Below are 21,656 nucleotides of genomic sequence, written 5' to 3'. Positions count from 1 at the left end.
AGAATTCTTGAAATTGGCGGTGTTTCAGGCCATTGCGTCGGATGTAATTTACAGTTGCATCACGATATCCATAACGTCTTTCATTGATAGAAATAGAATACCCCCATTTTCAATAAAGAAGTACTTGTTGTTCCATTCATCATTAAACCTTCTTCCTACATCTGCAATTTTATGTTTTCTTGAACCCATTTTTGAATTTATTTTTAACAAACATACATCCTCTGAAAATAATAGTTGATGTTATTGAATTATATTCAAAGACGGACCAGGAATGCTACTGCAAAAGTGCACCGAAATCTCGGTTGTCGTCAGATGAAGTTGCCTTTGTTATCTTCACTCATGATGATCACACAGTTAACTCGTGCCAAGTTGCACAGCGATATCACAAAGTATAGGTATAAAATTGTTTTTAATTTATTATTCATATTATAAAATGCATTGTTTAAATAATTCAACATACGGGCCACATGCCATGTAAGTATGGTCAACCTATTACGGGCCGCAGGTTGCCGACCCTTGGTGTAGATGATGCAGTGGAGACAGAGAGTTGTAGAGTGGGTGCCCTCCATCAATGAGTCTTTACTCCCTGGAGGTGTCATGTAATAATAATTTTTTTTTGAATTTTATCCAAAAGAAGGCTGTAAACCTATTGCCGCATGTGGACTAAGAATTAGATAATCAAATACTTCCATAAAGTCCAAAGGAATTTTTTTTAAGCTTTTTGAATTTGAGTGCGCAAGTCTACAGTAGAAGAATGATCGATGATAAAAATCAACTAATTCATGACCATTGCATAGATCACAAACATCTGTATAGCGGTGGGTTTGAACCCATAGGGGAGTAGAGATGCATTATACAAGCTAGTATAATGCTAGCTTCATGTCTTGTTGATTTTTGCTTGCTCCATATATATTGTATGTATTTATTCTTGTATATGTAAAATATATTTATTCACCCAAGTAATAAATTATTTTATATGTGGGTGGTCTGAAAAGTTCTCGACTTTGACCATACATGACAACACTATCGGCAAGATTTTTTTTTTCTAAGTTGGTACATCTGTCATAACCATCCATGCAAGTCATTCTATCAACTGTTTTTTTTATACAGCTGTCTGAAGCAAAAGTGTTGTCTGTATCCTTGAAATAGATAAAATTGAGTATTGTATGGTTATAAAATTCTTTGTAAAAGAGGGTTTAACGCCATAAAAAATTCATTCGAAGTTCATAAAAGTTATGGGCACTCTTATCCTTCATTTTTGACAATTAAGAAATGGGCTGCCGAGTTTAAACATGGCTGTACCAGCCTTGAAGATGATCCACGTGAAGGACGTCCAAAAAGTGTAACAACACCAGAAATCATTGAAGAAGTGCATGATATTGGATGACCACCGAGTCAAAGTGCATGAAATTGTTGAGACTATAGGTATTTCAAAAGAATGTGTAGGATATATTTTGCATGAAGAATTGGAAATGAAAAAGTGTGCAAGATGAGTGCCGTTCTTGCTCACAGCAAATCAAAAATGCACTCGCATGAAAATCTCTGAACAGTGCTTGGAGCATTTTAACAAGAATAAAACTGATTTCGTGCATCAATTTATTACTATGGATGAGACTTGGATTCACCATTACACACCAGAATCCAAACAGCAGTCAAAACAGTGAACAAAAGCCGGTTGTTCAGTGCCAAAGAAGACAAAGTCGGTTCCATGAGCAAGAAAGGTCATGGTATTGGTGTTTTGGGATGCTAAAGGCATTTTGTTTATTAATTAATTTGAAAAGGGAAAACAATAACCAGGGAATATTATTCTGATCTTTTAACCAGATTAGACAAAAAAATTCGTGAGAGAAGACCTAGTTTGCAGAAGAAGAAAATCATCTTTCCTCAGAACAATGCACATGCCCGCAAAGGTGTTTTGGAAATGGGGTCTGCACTATGAATTATTGGAACATCCACCCTATTCCCCAGATTTGGCTCCCTCTGACTTCTATCTCTTCTCAAAATTAAAACTCTTCCTCGCTGGTCAGCATTTTTCTTCGAATCAAGAGGCGATTGCAGCTGTAGAGGGGTATTTTGCAGATCTTACTGAGAACCACTACAGGGTCAGGATAATGGTGCTGGAGCATCACTGGAATAAATGTATTAGTCTTAAGGGAGATTATGTTGAAAAATAAAAATAATTTTGAAATTATAAATTCAATTTTTCATTGTTAGGCCGAGAACTTTTCAGACCACCCTTGTATTTATTCACCTGGGTCCATCATTACATCAGCCTTACTATTATTAAACCTTACTACTCTGTTTCTATATTTAATTTATCATTTTCACAAAAAATTATGTCCATACAACTAAAATATATATTTATTAATGAGAATGCACTTGATGTTTTCTGTATTTCTATTATCATAGATACCAGATAACATTAGTATGCAAGTATCACAATGATTTAACAAATTTAGCTAGGGATTCCTTCAGAACTTCTAAGAGGGTTTATTTAACAGTGTAGCATCATATATAAAGTAAAATAATTGAGTTGAATAGCTTAGATAGCAATGGATAATAGCATACACCTTGGCTAACATCTTAAGTTGAAAATCAACAGTTCTGACCATTGATTTTAACTTATGTGGAACAATATATAGTTACACCTAAGTTTCAATTTATGTCATACAGCTTTAGTATTTTAGCATTCAGTTTGAGTAGTTTTATATAATCTCTCTTGCAGACACACAATTCCCAGGTTCGAGAATTCATTTTTTTCAACCATCAACACAATTGAAAATATGAACATTCATTGCATTAAATTAATGCTAAACATTCACCAAGATAGCATTAGAGTACAGTACTACTGTGCATGCATTTGTTTAGGCAGACTATGGGATCTCACTGATTTTATAAAGAATGGTCGTGTTACTGTTCATTATCAATGTTTTATTTCAAATTTATCTTGATTATTAATACTGTACAGTATGCCAAAACAAAGTAATCTTATAGAGAGCAGTGTTAATAAAAAGTGAAGAGGGATAACATTGAAAACCAAATGAGATCAAATTCATATGTGGTGATGGAATGACTGTTAACGATCTTTGTACAAAATATTACCTAAGCAATTCATCTGTGTGTAAAATTTTAAAGGATAAAGAAAAATATTTGAAGGATGTTAAAAAATGCGCATTCCATGCAGTCTACATGTTTATGTACTAAAGAAGTTTCCAGTATTAATGAACATTACTTTGGTCAAATTTCATCGTTGAGAATGTAATCTTTGTTTTTAATATTATGTCTATGGGAAATAAATTTGTGCTTTACAAGTGCATGGTAGCAATGAATTAACTTGTAAAGTCGTGAACTACCTGTGGGTATATATATCATAGATATAAGAAATTTGTGTTTCTAGAAGCATCTTATTCCTTATACTGTATGAAATCATACTTCTGCATATCATTTTCTTGAAGTCTTCTTATTTGTTCATCGTCATCATCATCATCATCATCATTATTTTATGATCCAAGAATCATTTTAGACAGGAGAACACTTCAAGAATTGCAAATTTGCTGCTAATTGTATTACCTCAGCAACTTATAAAATTTCTTTTATGTTATCTAGGAAATGGGTCGGCATGATGATTTATGGTCTCTTTTTTACATGCTGGTTGAATTTGTTAATGGACAACTTCCATGGAGAAAAATTAAAGATAAAGAACAAGTGAGTGGTTAGCAAATAATTAGTAAATTTAAACATCTCTAAATATTTTATAGATGTTTGAATATCTGCAAAATAAGTTTTTTGCATTTTACTTTGTTTTTAAATAATTTTATGATAATTTCAAAATTGAAAATGATGGAACTGAAGATCCTTGGGGAAAAAAAATGATGCCACATGATAGTTTAAAATTGAATATAGAATTTTAGAATGGGAAAGGGAGGGTGAGAAAGAGACAAGATTGGAAGCTGGTTTAAAGCCATACATATGGAATTGTGAACAGCCAAAGAATTGAATGAAGGACTGAGGAATACATTTCTAAGAAGAAGGAGTAAAACTTCGAGAAGAGTGGCTGTTTTAAGCCAAGGTTGTAGAATAAACTGTTAGTGGAATGTTTTTCTGGGGGAGTGATTATGGATGAAATGATAGTGATGATTAAAGAGTTGATATTCCCTTGGTTTGTTGTATCTATATTTTTAATCAATTATTGGCAAAAACCACATTCAAAAGTAAATATTTCATTAAAATAAAATAAATTACTAGTTTTGTACAGCTCTATTATGTACTTCTTGAGGTCGAGACAAACACAAATATAAAGTGATATTTGTAAAGAGATTTCTGAATTGCAAATTGTTATTTTTTAATTCATTCAGCATGCAAACAGATGTTTCCAAAACAGAGTTTGAAAGAGCAAAAAGTTGGAAATTAGCAGGCTGTCCAAATGGCAGCTGAGCCTTTTGATTTCTCACCAATGCAATTGGCCATAACTTCTGTCACTATTCCCACCCCTATCATACTCAGATGGCTCCATGCATCATCACCTACAGAAAAAGCTCCTGGCTTCTCATTTTGCTTTCAATGCATGTATAACTGACGATGGTAAATGCCCTCTCCCCTCCCTCAACCATTCCAGATGCTCTTTATATCCCTCTGGTCAGTTCTGGTGCACAAATTTTCAGGACAACTGGAGGAAAATACCATCAGAGCCAAGAGATTTTTTTGTGTGTAATTCAGACAGTATTTTTCTGATCTCTTCCTGTTAAATTAACTTTTGTACAGATGTTTTGTTTCTGCACTATGTATATTCTACAAATATTTCCATGGGAAATGTTCCTCTGAAATAAGATCAATAGCTGGACCTGGCTAAGGCATTTGACAGGATACCACATGGAATTCTAATCCATAAACTACAACATATGGGAATGGATATAGGGTTGGTGAGATGGATAGGTGGGTGGTTGATGGGGAGATATCAGAGAGTAGTTTATTCAGGAGTAGAGTCCAAAGAATGATTTTAAGGAATGACGATGATAAGGAGGTCACTGAATCAGTCGATATAGTGGAATTACTGAGCGAGCACTTTGCAAGAGTATATCGGTGGTGACATTGAAAAAATGAAGGAACCATTAGTTTATATGGAAATTGTGATGAATGAAGTGGAGGTGAATAGTCTATTACAGAACCTTAATGTGAATACATCTGTGGGATTGGATGATATACAGGCATGGGTCTTACGTGAAGTGGCTAAAGAATTATCAGTGCCCTTGACCATGTTGTTTAATCTGAGTCTCAGGTCTGATTTAGTCCCGAAGGTGTGGAAAGAGGGGAAAATAGTTCCACTGCATAAAGGAGGATCCAAGCCTACTTTTACAAATTACTGACCGATCAGCATATCAGGAGTCGTTGTCGAGGTCTTGGAAGTCGAGGGAAAAATACAGGAATGGATCGATGAAAATGAGATACTGTACAGGGGACAGCATGGCTTTGTGAAGGGTAGATCATGCCTCAGTAACTTGCTCAAGTTTTATAACACAGTGACAGCTGAACTGGATAAGGGTAATGGGTTTACAGTGATACTGCTGGACCTGGCTAAGGCATTTGACAGGATACCACATGGAATTCTAATCTGTAAACTACAACATATGGGAATGGATATAGGGTTGGTGAGATGGATAGGTAGGTGGTTGATGGAGAAATATCAAAGAGTAGTTTATTCAGGAGTAGAGTCCAAAAGACGGCCTGTGACTAGTGGTGTGCCACAGGGTTCTGTTCTTGGACTACTGCTGTTTAATTTGTTCATCAACAATATAGGGAAGGATCTAAGAGGAACAGTTCATTTGTTCACTGATGATGCAAAGTTAGGTAGGGCAATAGTGAATGCAGAAGATGTCAAAATCTTGCAGGAAGACTTGGATAGATTGGAGTTCTGGGCTAAGGAGAATGGATGTCAATTTAATGTGACAAAATGTAAGGTTATGGATTTTGGGGTGAAAAGATTAGCAGCATTATACCACATTGGTGGAACTGTACTCCAGAAGATTGATGAGGCCAGGGACTTGGGAGTGTTGGTGGATAGGGAGATGAAGCTTAGGGGGGGCATATTGCAAAAGTAGCTAAATCAGCTCATCAACTCACTTGGTTGTTGAAAATTACTTTGACGAGCAGAGACAAGCAAGTTATTGTACCTCTGTACCGAGCCTTGATAAGACCTCATCTCGACTATTGTGCCCAGATTTGGTCACCTAGGTTTCTTCTTGATGGGGAGGAGGCGAGTGACCAAGATGATAGCAGGTCTATGGAATGAACCTTATAAGAACAGGTTGAAGATTTGTGGGTTGCAGAAATTAGTTGATAGGCAGAAAAGGGGAGAGACATGATTGAGACATTCAAATTGCTAAAGGGGTTTCTATAGGATTAATTCAAAGGATATTTTTGAGATCAGGACTGGTGGTGGGAGAACTAGGGGACACCCATGGAAGCTGGGCAAGAGTGTGGTTAGCAAGGGTGTTAGAGCTGGGTTCTTTACTTTTAGAGTGGTAGATGAGTGGGGTAAGCTGCTAGAGTTTGTTGTGGGTGCTATGACGGCGAGTGAGTTCAAGGCAAGGTATGATAGATACTGTGAGAATGTCATATAGTTGTGTGGACATGATGTTTAGGGCCTCCCTCGATGAGTCTGACTCCCTGGAGTTGACCGTAATAATAATAATTCCTCCACTTAGTACTAAGTTCATTGCAACACATGCAGCTGCTGTTCAACATCTCTTCACAATGCTTTCAATAACCCTTGAAACCCACAGAACAGGTTTCTTTTCTTCCTCCTTCATCCCTGCAACTGCTGTATTGTGGAACACAGTCTTCTCTCTGTTATGTTTCCCAAGGAATACAATATACAGTCATTTAAATCCAATGTAAACAAGTTCCTCCTTTCCCAACCCACTATCCATATATTTTACTAATGTACTATTGGTTCATCAACCAATCTCTCGTGTATGGGCTCAACATAAAAAAAAAATGTTCAATGTAGGAATGATACAACTATAAAGGTGTGGTTTCCCTACCTTATATCAGAAATGTTAGACAAAATGGCAAAAATCTTACAACAACAACATAAATTTAAGATGCCTTTCAACCTCTACAAAAAGTCTTCATGATGTTAAGATCACCAAAACAACCTCATCCGCCTATGAAGCAGTATGCAAAATCTTTTGCAATTACATTGTTACGTTGGGCAGATAACAATTTGGAGACATCCATCAAAAAGGATTTCAGATGTGAGAAGAAACAGGCATATAAATCTGGACTAGCCTTTCACACCAAAAACCATCAGTTAATTGGCAACTCACTAAAATGCTGTACATAAAATTTCATAATTATGTATGTAAATTTAAGGAAGCAAGTGAGATGATGCAATGTCTGACCCAGCATAACAGAAACCAAGGTGTAATCTTAAATCACCTCTGGGTGGCATACATAAAGGATTGACATATTGGTGAATTAGGATATGAGACAAGGTATGCTATATCTTGTGACAATGAGCCACACCTATGATATTCTGTTTCCACGTTCAACATCTGTTGTGCATTTAATGAATTAAAACTAAGTTTGTAATTCAGAAATCTTTGTAAATACCTCTTTATATTCGTGTTTTGTCTCAATCTGAAGTAGTACAATAGGGCTGTATGAAACTATTCATTTATTTTATAAGTATTTTACTTTTTTATATGGTTTTTGGCAGTAATTAGTTAAGAAATATAGATACAACAACCATGGAAATTTCAACTCTTTAAAATGTACTCATGGTGAGTCTGTTTCTATTAACTTCTGCAAATTTGAAATGCTGCATATTAAACAAAAGAGATTTATCAACACACACTGGATTTTCTCAAGCGATGCAGAGATAATGACATTATTTCAAAGTTTCTGAGAATGAAAAATCACTTTAGAACCAAAAAATCCAATATTGTTTACAAAAGAGCTTCATTAGCACTTCTGCAAGATAGGATATCTAACACCTGTTTTGTGTTAGCAGAAAAAGGCAACTCTATGAATATGATGCAAGTTTAGTGCAGAACATTTCTAAAAGATTTATGGAATATAGTAGACAGACTAACCTATAAGAAATTGGCATCTCTTATCCACTCCACCAAAGACCAGCCACTTCCCCTAGATCTACCTGAAGTGTACCATGTAACTTGCAGTTGCAAACTGTCCTGCTTCGGCCAAAACAGGCAGGACAGCCAATATCAGGATATCCGAACACAAGGACTACATCTGGTGGAACCAGATGTAATCCTTGTTCTGTGGTGGGGTGTCGACTTGCTGATTCTGGGGTGGACACCCCACCACAGAATACGCTTAAAGGAGACCACTTTATTGCACTGCAGCAAGTACAAATGTGAAAAATTATTCCTTGAATCAGCCTCAGTTCTGAAAAAGTTCCCAAACCTTAACAAATTTGGTGCATGAGACCGTCCCAAATTTGAGAAGTTTACATTCTAAGATCACCGAATGGCCAAGACAACCTAATTTAGCCCACAAGGGGCACCTTTTAGGACTCTAGGACAGACTCCAGTTGCCTTTCTTCAGCCTTATTTGCTTAGTCTGAGTGCCTGCATGCACATATCATTGTTTTATGATCACTGAAGACAGCAATGCAAAATTGCTGAAATATAGGTAGTTATTAATTAAAGTTTTTATAATTAATAATTTAGTTTACATTGTTATTTCCTAAAAAATTAGAAGTAAGGCTAGTGATCATGAAAAACTTAGGAGACAGCGTGGAGCTGTAGCATGGAATGACGTGTTATGTGGGTAGGAGATAAATGTGGGAACTGACCAAAAGATATTTAATATCAGTGTGTGAATATATTCCAAAGATCAAAAGACAGAATAAAGTAGTTGTCAAATGGATGAATAAAGGAATTTAACATGACGTTTGGAAGAAGAGGATGCTGTGAAGGCAGCACAAAAATAATGATAGCAATAATGATACTCGGCCTGGTTGGCCGAGTGGTTAGCATATCCGCTCTCCAGCCAAAAGGCTGCGGGTTCGAATCCCGCCGTGGGTTTGGATGTTTGTGATTGTCTGTGAAAATACTAGTGGTAGTGGTTCATTGTATATTGTGGATGGTGGAGATAGAGAGTGATAGAGTAGATGCCCTCGCTCGATGAGTCTTTGGACTCCCTGGAGGTGTCAAGTAATAATAATAATAATTTGCATGAGGAGTATAAAGAGCAGGCCAGCAAGCTGACTGATTTGGTAAGAACAGCAAATCTACAGCATGAGCAGGGAATTAGCATATCACGCCAAGAAAGTTTTTGGCGTGACCCTAGAGTTTTTCAAATACGTGACAAGGAGAAGAAAAAAATGATTATGGTAGGATGATGTTAAGGTCCAGTGTGTATAATGGTAAAATTGTAACTGCTGTAGAAGACATTGTTGAAGTATTCACTGAACAGTTTATAAGAGTATTTTATTCTCATCAAGGTGAAATCATGAAGTACTCAGGTGTAGAGAACATAAGAAAGGATGACTTGATTGTGAGCGAGCAGGAGGTATATGAGGAAATAAATAAGCTTGATGTCAATAAGGCAATACGATTTGGTAACATATCACCATGTGTCTTAATAGGATGTTCCAGGGGATTGGCAGTAACATTGACATGCCTATTTAATAAGAGTCTTACAACAGCACAGGTTCCAAGGAAATAGAAAGAAGGTAAAATTGTTCCACTGCATAAAGGTGGTGATAAGGCTGTGGCTACAAATTATAGACCAATCTGTATATCTGAAGTTCTGGTTAAGATACTGAAGAGATTGGTGAGAACTAGGATACAAAAATCGTTAGATTCTTATTAACAGCAGTATTCTCTGTGGTGTCAGCATGAGTCTGTGAAAGGGAGATTATGTTTTACTAACTAATTATGTATTATAACAAGGTCTTGGACAAGGGAGATGCATATACGTGGTATACTTAGATTTTGCAGAAGCTTTGGATAAACTGCCACAAGGCAAGCTGTTAAATAAACTGAAAGAAATTGGATTGGATAACAGACTAGTGAGTTGAATCATCAACTAGCTGTCAGATAGGTATCAGAAAGTAATATATGCAGGTGCAGTGTTAAAGTAGTATATGGCCTTACAAGAAGACTATAGACGCCATGGCTGGTTGAGGGGTTAATGATATTGGGATAGATTTAACTGGTGATATACAAATATATGCAGATGATGCAAAACTGGAGAGTGATGAGGAATCAAGCAGACATTGTGGCCTTACAGGAGGACTTGAATAGATTGCATGAGTGGGCAACAGTATGGAACTGTCAATTCATTGTTGCCAAGTGCAAGGTTTTGAAATTTGGTAGGCCACAATGGGATGCAAAGCATACAGTTGGTGGAGGAAGTTGAGGTGATAACCTTGGAGTTGGATGATGGACAAGGATCTGAAGTTCAGAGGTTGCATTACGCAAGTTGTGAGGACATCACATCAAATTATGGCAATGATGTGGAGGACCTTAACTTAATAAAGATGTTCTGGTTCCATTGTGTAAGACCTCATATGAATTATTGTGCACAGATTTGGTCCCCTGGTTTTCATGGTGATGAGGATATGTTGGAAAGGGTCCAGAGAAGACTGACTAAGATCGTAACTGATCTTTGGGATATGAGGATAGATTGAGGGAATGCAGTTTGCAAAGTGTTGTCAATAGGAGGAAGAGAGAAAGCGAGAGAGAATATATATATATATATATATATATATATATATATATATATATATATATATATATATATATATATATATATATATATATATATATGACCGAGACATTTAAGTTAGTAAAGGGTTGTTACCAGGTTAATGTGTAAGAAATGTTTCATAGAGTAGGGGGGGGGTAGAACAAGCGGACATAAGCAGGTGCATAAGAAGTAGGTACTTTGCATCAAGAGTGGTTGGTGAGTAGAATGCTTTGCCTGATATTGTGGTGAATGCAGATACATGGTTTTAATGAGCTTTGTTATAACAGTGTTTGCCTCCCATGAATCTTTAGACTCCATGGAGGTCTGGTGTTAATAATAATAACATTCCAGTTGAAAAGTCTTACAAAAACTTACCAAAACAAAGATTCTTATCTGTATTCTTATTGTTCTCTCATTACTTGGTTATCAATGCTTATCATAGTCCAGCTGTGAATCTCTGCAGCACATGGCCATTTGTCAATAATACAGGAAGTGGAAGATAATAATGGCTGTCATGGCAGCATGACAGCCATTATTAGAGAGAAATATTTTTAGATCTGAACAAGGAGGATAGGAAATGAATTTCATGTATACAGAAATATTTTGAAAAATTTGGAGAAAAGGGCAAAACTTAATAATAATGGTAAATATCCGTTGGATTTCTCTTCAGAACATGGACTGGTAATCACTAACACCATGTTTTGACATAAAGATGTGCACCAATTCACATGGTTAGAAGAAAAAAGAAAAGAATTCTTATCACTGATAATATAGTAAATATTTTCACACTAGTTCAGGATAAAAAAATATACATGGTATTTGAAATAGTAAGTGATCATTACTTAGTGTAAAGCAGGATAAAAATTAATATCATATTGAAAAGAAAAATATGTAAGAAAGATTTAAAAAGAATTATATTCAAGTAACTTTTACGAGTGAACTGTAGAGTCAGCGACTATGCAAATATTATTAAATTAAAAATGAAAGCGTTTGAAAACAAGACCAAACTTTGGAATCTCAGTGCAAATTCTGAAGAAAATATTGATTGACTCATCTAGGGATGCAAGTGGTGAAGTTGTCTGCATGATAGAAAAATCAGAACCTCATGGTGATGCAAGAAATTAAAAGAGTCCGTCTGGGAAAGAAGAAAGCACGTTGAAAGTTTCTATCAATGAAGTTTCTGTGAGAATGAATTTCTGGATTCCTGGCAAAAGATAGTCATTGTCTTTCCAAAGCCAGGTAAAGATCTAAAGTTAAAATGTTATTTTCTTGACCACAAAAACTATGGAAATGACTTCTGTTTGGATTTATTGATAAAGTATTTTTTAGAACAACTATGTTATACCAACTAGTTTCACCAAATGAGGCTGTTGGCATCTTCAGGGTACATATAAGGCACTTAAAGCTAAAAACTGTTACAGATTATAAATCAACCGATTCTAATTATAGAAGCCACAACAGTTGCCCGTTCTGTACAAAATCTTAACAGGAACCAAGGATTTATCTTGCCCGAGATCTGGAAGACCCTCAATAGATCTCTAAACATACAAGAACTGAATTATAGTGCCAATTATAGAACGTCCCTAAATAACAAGTGAGATCATACACGTGCTATGCATGTATTGTATGCGTTATGTTTTGTCAAATCTAATTGGAATTGGTTGGTTTATAGTCTGTAACAGTTTTTAGCTTTATATCAGTTATGTACCCTGAAGATGCAAACAGCCTCAGTTGGTGAAATTAGTTGGTATAACATAGTTGTTCTAAAAAATACTTGATCAATAAATCCAAATAGAAGATTTAAAGTACTAAGATGTTACCAGCTAGTTGTGCAAAATCTTGGGGAAAAGACGGAGGTATGGTTTCTGGAGAGCAACAACTCCCCCCCCCCCTCCATTTGATGCTTTCAGATGGAGGTGGGGAGTTCTACACCAGATCATTTAATCTTACTGGAAGCATCCATTAGAAAGATGTATTTATTTTTAAATGCAAGCATTTAGTATTGTTTTTGATTTGGGAAAAAAGTGTATAACACAGTTTGGGATATTGAAAAACTTGTGCAATTCTGGTCTTAGAGAGAACCTTGTTCTCTTCATCAAAAACTTTGAGTCTTTCAAGTCTGAGTAGGATCAACCATCTCTTTACCCTTTTTCCAAGAAGAGAGAGATTCCTACAAAGTTCTGTATTGTGTCATGCTGCTTGCTAGCAAAGTTAACTTAATAATAGAATAATATTCTCCAACTATTAATGTCCTCTGTTTGGATGGCTTTACCATCATTTGCCTTTCTTGCAATATGAGAGTGACAGTTGCAGCTAGCCACTAACCATCTTTCAGAATTGGAACCTTCAAACAAGTTCAGATTTTCAACAAACTGTATGCATGTATTTTTGCTGCAGTGGACGTCATCTTAATCAGAATTAAGGCTTGGATCCTCCAGTTTTACCCTAAGGAATTCTGAGATTGTATAACTTTATAACCATAATTGAAATTTACCATAATATATAATAAATTTAGTTTAATCCTTTATCCAATGTTAACAAACAAAGTTTGCGCCTGAAAGTATCTTCAGGACAGGGGTAAGGTGGTACAACACTGGCAACTCGTTGCAAAGGTGGAGCAAGATAACATCACTCCTATCTCAGTATCTCCCATAATGCAAAACACATCTCCTTGCGGATATGATTAATGTTATGCATTAAGGGAAGGGCCACTACCCAGACTAGTTTTGACCTTTATTGAGGTCTCTTCAGTGGGAGCCAGGCCCAAGTGGAGATACCAGGCAGAAGCATTAGCAAGGTCATCTCCACCTATAGGAGTTGCCAAACGGTGTGCCACCTTTTTATTAAATTACTCTGGATTTAGAGAAAGATGTTGAAAGTTTATTTTTCACTTGGTTAGACTATAATAAATTTAGTTTAATCCTTTATCCAAGTGTTAGCAAACAAAGTTTGCACCTGAAAGTATCTTCAGGACTGGGGTAAGGTGGTACAACACCGGGCAACTTGTTTGGCAACTCCTATAGGTGGAGATGACCTTGCTAATGCTTCTGCCTGGTATCTCCATTTGAGCTTGGCTCCCACTGAAGAGACCTCAATAAAGGTCGAAATTAGTCTGGGTAGTGGCCCTTCCCTTAATGCATAACATTAATCATATCCGCAAGGAGATGTGTTTTGCATTATGGGAGATACTGAGATAGGAGTGATGTTAGCTTGCTCCACCTTTGCAACGAGTTGCCAGTGTTGTACCACCTTACCCCAGTCCTGAAGATACTTTCAGGTGCAAACGTTGTTTGCTAACACTTGGATAAAGGATTAAACTAAATTTATTATAGTCTGACCAAGTGAAAAATAAACTTTCAACATCTTTCTCTAAATCCAGAGTAATTTAATAAAAAGGTGGCATACCGTTTGGCAACTCCTATAGGTGGAGATGACCTTGCTAATGCTTCTGCCTGGTATCTCCACTTGGGCCTGGCTCCCACTGAAGAGACCTCAATAAAGGTCGAAACTAGTCTGGGTAGTGGCCCTTCCTTTAATGCATAACATTAATCATATCCTCAAGGAGATGTGTTTTGCATTATGGGAGATACTGAGATAGGAGTGATGTTAGCTTGCTCCACCGTTGCAACGAGTTGCCCGCTGTTGTACCACCTTACCCCAGTTCTGAAGATACTTTCAGGCGCAAACTTTGTTTGCTAACACTTGGATAAAGGATTAAACTAAATTTATTATAGTCTAACCAAGTGAAAAATAAACTTTCGTTACCATAATATAGCATGTGAGAACTAAGAAGTTACTATGTTTTGCTGTAAATATTCCCCCCCCCCTCCCACATAAGCACAAGATGTTGCAAAAATTACAGCACATCACTGCCATGTATGGGCAGGAGCCAAGAGAAAAGCAATCTGATGAAATTGCTTTTGAAGAGATGGAGGTTGTAGTCTTCAGGGAATACTTTATGGCGAGGCTGTTCCAGAGAACACAAATAGATGAAATGAAAGAAATAGCAGTAAGCAGGTTCAGTGGGTTATCAGTCTCAATTATAAATGAATGTTGGGCAGCTGTTGCTTGTGTTATTGTAGATATAGCAGAAATGGGGAGGCAATGATGAATTAGAGTTACACTGAATGGTGCCTATGGAAATATCTGTAGAAAAGGCACCTGTGAGAGTGGCTGAAGAGAGTATATGGAAGGAGTAGTCAAACTGCTCTCTTCTGGACAGCATCAAGAATTTTTAGAGGTTTTTGGTGTACCACTCCAAATGTGAGAGCAGTATACCAAGATTGGGAGATTTTGGATTGTGCAGAGTGAGAATCTGGACAGATGAAGTAACAGCTTGAGCATAAAGAAATCTACATTTTTTTTTGGTAGCTGAGGTTGCTATAGAAGTGACTTATTCCAGTAAAGGCTAGTGGTGTCAATCTGAGAAAAAAAAAATCTAGTCTTGACTGCTGAGCTATCTTATCCAATGTAGGGAGAGAAGAACTAATGTCTTTTTTGTGAGAAAAAAAAAAAAGAAAACTTGTTTCTTGAAGCACTGAAGGTGACTAGGTTGTCATCATCCCATTGAAGGATGCTGTGGCATTCACTCTTTATGGCACTGGTTATAAATTTCCAAGCTTGAGACCTTTAAGCACTCTAAAGTTAGTTGCACGAGTAGGAGGAATGGAGAGTGCACTTCATCAAAATTGATGAAGTGGGTAGAGTTTGAGATCAGTGAGAGAAAGTCGTTTATGTGTATACAAGAAGAGTGGGTGAATGATGAAACACTGAATAACAGAAATGAAAGAGGATAAAATAATGGAACCCTGTATTAGTAGGTAAATTGTTACATGCACAGAATGACCTGAGAGAGAGAGAGAGAAAAGAAAACTGATATCCAGTTATAAGAGATGGAAAAGTAGAACATAAGTTGAAGCCCTTAAATGCCTTGGAAATCTTTGACTAGCTTCTAAGAATTCTGATTCTCTCTCTCTCTCTCTTTCTCTTTTTCAATTTAAGGATGGGAGGGAATGAAAGAGTGGTTGTTGTATGCAGGTACTCTTCCAGAAATTACCTTGGACAGAAATGAACTTTTGCTGTTTGTTTTGTTTCAGTCTATGAGTGAACTTGAATACTACAGAATAATTCATTTGGATATAGATAAAATATAAAATTATGACATAGAAACTATTTATTTTTACAACTAATATTTGGCATTAGTTATTTAACAAAAAATTAAACACATTCAGGCTCAAAGCACGTCTTCTCTTCCTTTCCAATATCTTACATACTCGACACAATCAGTCATGCGATCAGATTATCCCACTCGACATTCAACATACACATTATAATTTGCTGGAAAGCATTAGCAAACTATACCTTCAAGTCATCAATGTTTGCTGCCTTTGGAGTATTTAGATTGGTTTTCATTAACTCCTTACACAAAGAAATTGGGAAGCCGTGTGAATTTGGAAGCCAAGTAATAGCTTTTTTCATAATACCACATATCACAGAATGTTTCTTTCGAGTACGCATGAATTTCTAATGAATAGTGTTGTGGCTTTACCTTGAAGACCATCTTCTTATTTTGCATTCCACTTGGCATAAGAAGCTTTTGTTATTTCTGGATATGATGGAGGTATTCAGTGCTCTATATAATGTCATTAAGATATTCACCTCCCTCTATCCACTCACATAAAATGTTGCTGCATCTATCAGTAGTCTCACCTTTTCAAAAAAGAAGATAGAAAGATAAAGCATATGGCAGCTCTATTTGTTCATGCATGCAAACAGCAACATTTCACTGTTGGTTCCCATCATGTAACTTTAATAGCATGGGATGGGAATCCATTTTTATATAAGGATTATATACACTTACATGCTGTATATACATCAACTTAGGAGGTCCTTAACTTTGCATTACAGTAGTGACTGTTGTAAGTTCAGATTTATTGCACATGGTTTAGCAATATATCTTTAAACATGATGTTGCCACAGCATTATGAATCATACTTATGATAATTTTGAAATCCAGACTTTCTGCAGAACATACATACATAAAATAAATGAATATGGTACTGCTTAGTAGTTTGTTTTTACATTGTTTCTTTTATCATTATATTTAGGTGATAATCAATTTTCATTAACCTAGTGTGAGACCTCCACCTCACTCACTAGAACATAAAGTGTTTGGGTTTTAAAGAGCTTTGCATCTGGTCTTGAAAGTCTAGTTCTGGGTTATTTAATCCATAGCTTAACTACTAAATATCTGTGAGCTACTAGTTGTAATTGTGTATTAACATTAAAATAAAAAAAAGAAAGTGGCAGGTGAGGCACATTGTAGTTAACAACTTACTCCATTGAGATCTTATTTTTCGTTTAGAATTATTTTTTATGCTATCTTTCATTCATAAGGATAACCTCTTCATTTCTTTTATTTTCATGATTTAAGGTGGGAGCCATGAAGGAAAAGTATGATCACCGTTTGCTTTTAAAACATCTTCCTTCAGATTTTCGTCAATTTCTAGACCACATTTTGACATTAGATTACTATGATAGACCAGATTATAATCTATTGGCAGGTTTGTTTGAAAGATGCATGAAGAGACGAGGAATTCGTGATACAGATCCTTTTGACTGGGAGAAAAATTATACAGATAACTCAGTCATTACAACTACTACAACATCACCTGCCATTATTTCTAAACCTCCACATGCAGGGTAAGCCTTTCTTTGTAGTAATAAACTTCAAGTTAGACATTCATTGAATGGTATTTTGAGCTTTATTCACTTTTATTACAGTAAAACCTTTTCTTAGTACTGTTAGTGTCACAAGCTTTTGTGAGAATCTTATGAGAATATGAGCTTTCCCACAAAGAGCTTGTCTTCAGCAGTAATAGATAGCATAAAAAACAAGTTTCAATATTAATTATTAGTGCTTTTATTATAAATGTAGAGTAAATTTAACCTGTGTTGTGATTGGGTTTGTGTAATTGCATTTTGAATTTTGTAAGTTTGAAGTACAGTCATACCCCGACTTGTGCTACCCTGACTTATGTGAATCCGGAGTTACGCAGTTTCTTATATGTACGTATTCCCGTCCCGCTTCATGCCTCACCACTAGTCATATCTTTCAGGCGCCAGCCGCATTCGCTAGTGTCGCACATGCTGTGAACAAGCACTGACGTGTTTCCCGCGGTCTCCATTCATACACGATTTTTATAGTCTACAAACCTTGCGATTGTTTAATGTTATGTTCTTGATAAAAATTTTATCACATAAAAAATAATAATGTCATCAAAAGAAGCAAGTCCGATTCTTCTACAGTTAGCAAGAAAAGAAAAACATTGACTTTGGAAACAAAACTCAACATTATTAAGGATTTTGAAGGCTGAATGAAAATTTGTGAGCTAGCAAAGAAGTTCGATCTACAGGAATCCACAGTAAGAACAATCATAAAAGAAAGGTTTACAGATTTTGGAGGAAATAGATTCTAATGAGGAACGAATTGTAGCCACAAGGCAAGGAATAAAAAAATCAATAGCTTGGTATGAAGAAATTTTGCATGACAAGAAAAAGACATTATGCCGTCAGACGAATCTATTAGATTTTATGAAACCATCGATGTCGAAAAAACTTTCTTTTTTTATGTACGAAAAACTACAATTATGATTATATTTATTAAAAAAATAGGTTTTTTTGTAAGCCTTTGGTCCCAATTGTATGTTTGTATATATAAATTACATGCAGAATTATACCCCAAGTTACGCGAATTCGAATTGCGTGCTTTTTGTTAGTCCCACCTTTGCGTAACTTCGGGGTTTTACTGTACTTTTTCAGTATATTGCTTTGTATGTTGCACCATTTCTTGCTGTTGATTATTTACCTCTGCATGGTTGCTGTGCCCCTGTTTAATGATACATTGTCACTCAGCCTGCCACCGTATAAAGATTGTTTTGCATAATATCGTAGATAATTTTATAGCATATTGTGCCTGTGGCATGTAAGAATCAGGCTTATTTTTGCATATAATGTAGACGGTAGAAAGAGAGCTGGGTAATTCAAATGTCAATATTGCTGGTTTCAGTGGTGGTGATAATGATATAAGGAAAATGGCTCTTTGCTGGCAGAGTGTTAAGAGTGGCATGATCAACAGGTAGGAAAGTGAGTATGAGGTGGTGATGCACTACATTAGGTAGTGTAAGAGGAGATATGGAAGATCAGAAGAATGATGACTATTAGTGAATCTTGAACTGAGGGTTGAATGCTTGGAGGGAGGGAGATAGAGGTATGGAAGGTATGAAAATGAGTCAATTTATGTGAAGGGAGAGCTTAGAAGACTTAAAAAAAGGCTGACTGATTTGAGATGAACAAGAAATGTGAGAGAAATGAGAGAGAGAATGGGCAAACCAGGTGAAGAGTGGGAATTAAAGAAAGTCAAGAGAGCGAAGGATAGAGAGATGAGAAATGACACAGGAAGGAGGAAGAGAGTGAGAGATGTATGTGAGCAGGGATCTGGGAGGATCAATGATTCATAGTGTACAGAATAGAATGTTAGAAGAGTGCTTACTTGGAGAAACAATTGAGTGTGTCTATGACAAAAAAAGCAAGGTGAGAATGTGGATGAGATGATAGTGATGGTTGGCACTAATGATTTGAGAGGTAGCATGAATCAGGCAATCTATCCTCATAGGGAACAATCCACAGACCACTCACCATCTTGGTCACTCACCTCTGAATTTTCTCCACTGCTTCCTCATCCCCAAGAAACCCAGTAGACCAGGGTTATAATAATAAGAATAATAATAACTTCCTTATCTCTACTTGATAACGTGTTCTTCAATTGCCTTCAGTCTTCAATCTTATGGGCTACCTTAGCAATCCTCTAAACTTTAACTCTGTCTACCACTGTGACTCCTAAATCTCTTGCATCATTTATTTTCTGTAGTACAGTTCCATCAATGTGTACACATCTTGTAAGCTGTTTATTCCAAAATTCATAACTTTACATTTCTCCACATTAAACTGACACCCATTATCTTTTGCTCATATCACCTTGAGTAACTATTCCTAATTTTGCATGATCAGTAAACAAATGAATATTTCCTTTCAGGTTATTTTCTATATCATTTATGTACAAATTAAACAGTAGTGATCCCAACACTGAACCTTGCAGCACACCACGTGACCTGTTTTCACCTGGATTCTGCTCCTCCATATCTGTTCAGCAGCATCGTATCCCTCCTGTGTTCTAATTTGTGTAACAGAATTCCGTGTGGTATTCTGTCAAATGCCTTTGCAAAATCCCGCAGAATCATTGTATAGCCATTTCCTTTATCCATCTGATTTACTCAATTATAAAAAAAAGTTAGTAAATTACTAAGGCATACACCTAACCTTCACAAAGTCATTTTTCTCCTCATACAGTATCATATCTTTATCCACCTATTCTTGAATTCTCTTTTTGACAAATTTTCTAGTACTTTTACCACCACACCTTGAGATACTGATTGGTCTATATTTTGCTACTGCGTTCAATAGAATGTTCAATAGGAGTTTCCCATCCAACTGATCAAGCAACAACCTTTGCTTGATTGGTTGGACGCTGTGGTGCAGAAACTGGCAACGGTAACAACTCAAGATGCCGTAGTGTCTCCCCTAACATCGAGGAGAGTCGATGAACGAAATGATAGAAGAGAACCACCTAGGTGCTTCAATTGCAATAAGATTGGGTATCTTGCCCACAATTGTTATAGCAGCATCATTAATCTAACTGATAAGCTTAGGCGTTGATGGTTATTCATGACTTATTTTTTTTTCACGGCATTAACAACACCACAAACACTTTTATCCACAAGGATGTTTTATTAACGCTAATATTTCGCTGATTTTCAACTCAGCATCATCAGAGCACAACACACATGTAAACGCAACAGTGAGTGAGTGAAACAATATAATTGCAAAAGACAAAAGATCTAAAGTCCTATTTTTGGCGCCCTCTAACGGGAAAAAAAAAAAAAAAAAAACACCAGCAGTTATCCAGGAGTTTTTCTTAGGAAGTTATCCTAAGAAAAACTCCTGGATAACTGCTGCTTTTTTTTTCTTTTTTTTTTCTTTTTTTTTTTCCCCGTTACAGGGCGCCAAAAATAGGACTTTAGATCTTTTGTCTATTGCAATTATATTGTTTCACTCACTCACTGTTGCGTTTACATGTGTGTTGTGCTCTGATGATGCTGAGTTGAAAATCAGCGAAATATTAGCATTAATAAAACATCCTTGTGGATAAAAGTGTTTGTGGTGTTGTTAATACCGTGAAAAAAAATAAGTCATGTTATAGCAGCAGGAAACGTTCCAACAAGAGTTATAATGAGGAGTCAAAGTCCCATGTATATGCCAACCAAACCTGGAAGAAGGGCCGACGATATCAAGAGCAGTCTTCTGGAATGATTGTAGAGGGAAGGATTTGTGGAAAATATTGTAAAGCGTTGTTAGACACTGGTTCACAGACCTCCATTATTTCAGGAGATTATTTCAAGGCATTGGAACCCTATGTAAGAAAAGGAGTCTTGCACTTTAGAAGATCAGTAAGACTGTCAGGAATAGCAACCTCCACGATTCATGCAACCAAGTCAGTAAATTTGAAAGTGCATTTGCCAGAATTCAATTTGTGTGTTTGGCATGAGTTCTTAGTCCTTCCCAGGAATTCCCTCCCACACATAAAATTGATATTTGGAAATGATTTCCTTGTAAGGCATAAATTCTTGTGTGATTACGCATGGAACGAAATATCCCTTCTTGGAAGAAAAAGGATAACTAAAGAGAATCAAAGACCACCTCATTTGAATAGGTATAAGAACTCGCTCGACATCGAGTCAAGGTGTGGAGACAATGTAGAACAGACTCAGAGAATGGAGAAATCATAACATGCAATCAATCTAGTTCAGAAGAAGCCTCCT

The 21,656-nt window shown here is 36.3% G+C and overlaps 1 protein-coding gene across 3 annotated transcripts in view; it reads left to right on the top strand.

Moving 5' to 3' along the window:
• Positions 1 to 21,656, top strand: part of LOC150102422 (uncharacterized) — a 251,333-nt gene that overhangs the window by 147,586 nt on the left and 82,091 nt on the right. For all 3 annotated transcript variants that reach the window (XM_090399784.1, XM_090399785.1, XM_090399786.1), the window contains exons 6-7: positions 3,607 to 3,705; positions 17,153 to 17,421. In XM_090399784.1, coding sequence (XP_090255910.1) covers positions 3,607 to 3,705; positions 17,153 to 17,421 — 368 coding nt within the window. The remainder of the gene's footprint in view (positions 1 to 3,606; positions 3,706 to 17,152; positions 17,422 to 21,656) is intronic.

This window comes from Typopeltis vanoorti, chromosome 10, assembly GCF_054136105.1.
Source record: "Typopeltis vanoorti isolate ZY-2024b chromosome 10, IOZ_Tvanoo_1.0, whole genome shotgun sequence".
Lineage (NCBI taxonomy): Eukaryota > Metazoa > Arthropoda > Arachnida > Uropygi > Thelyphonidae > Typopeltis > Typopeltis vanoorti.
Note: the sequence above shows the minus strand (reverse complement) of the source record. Positions and strands in the feature narration are given on the sequence as shown.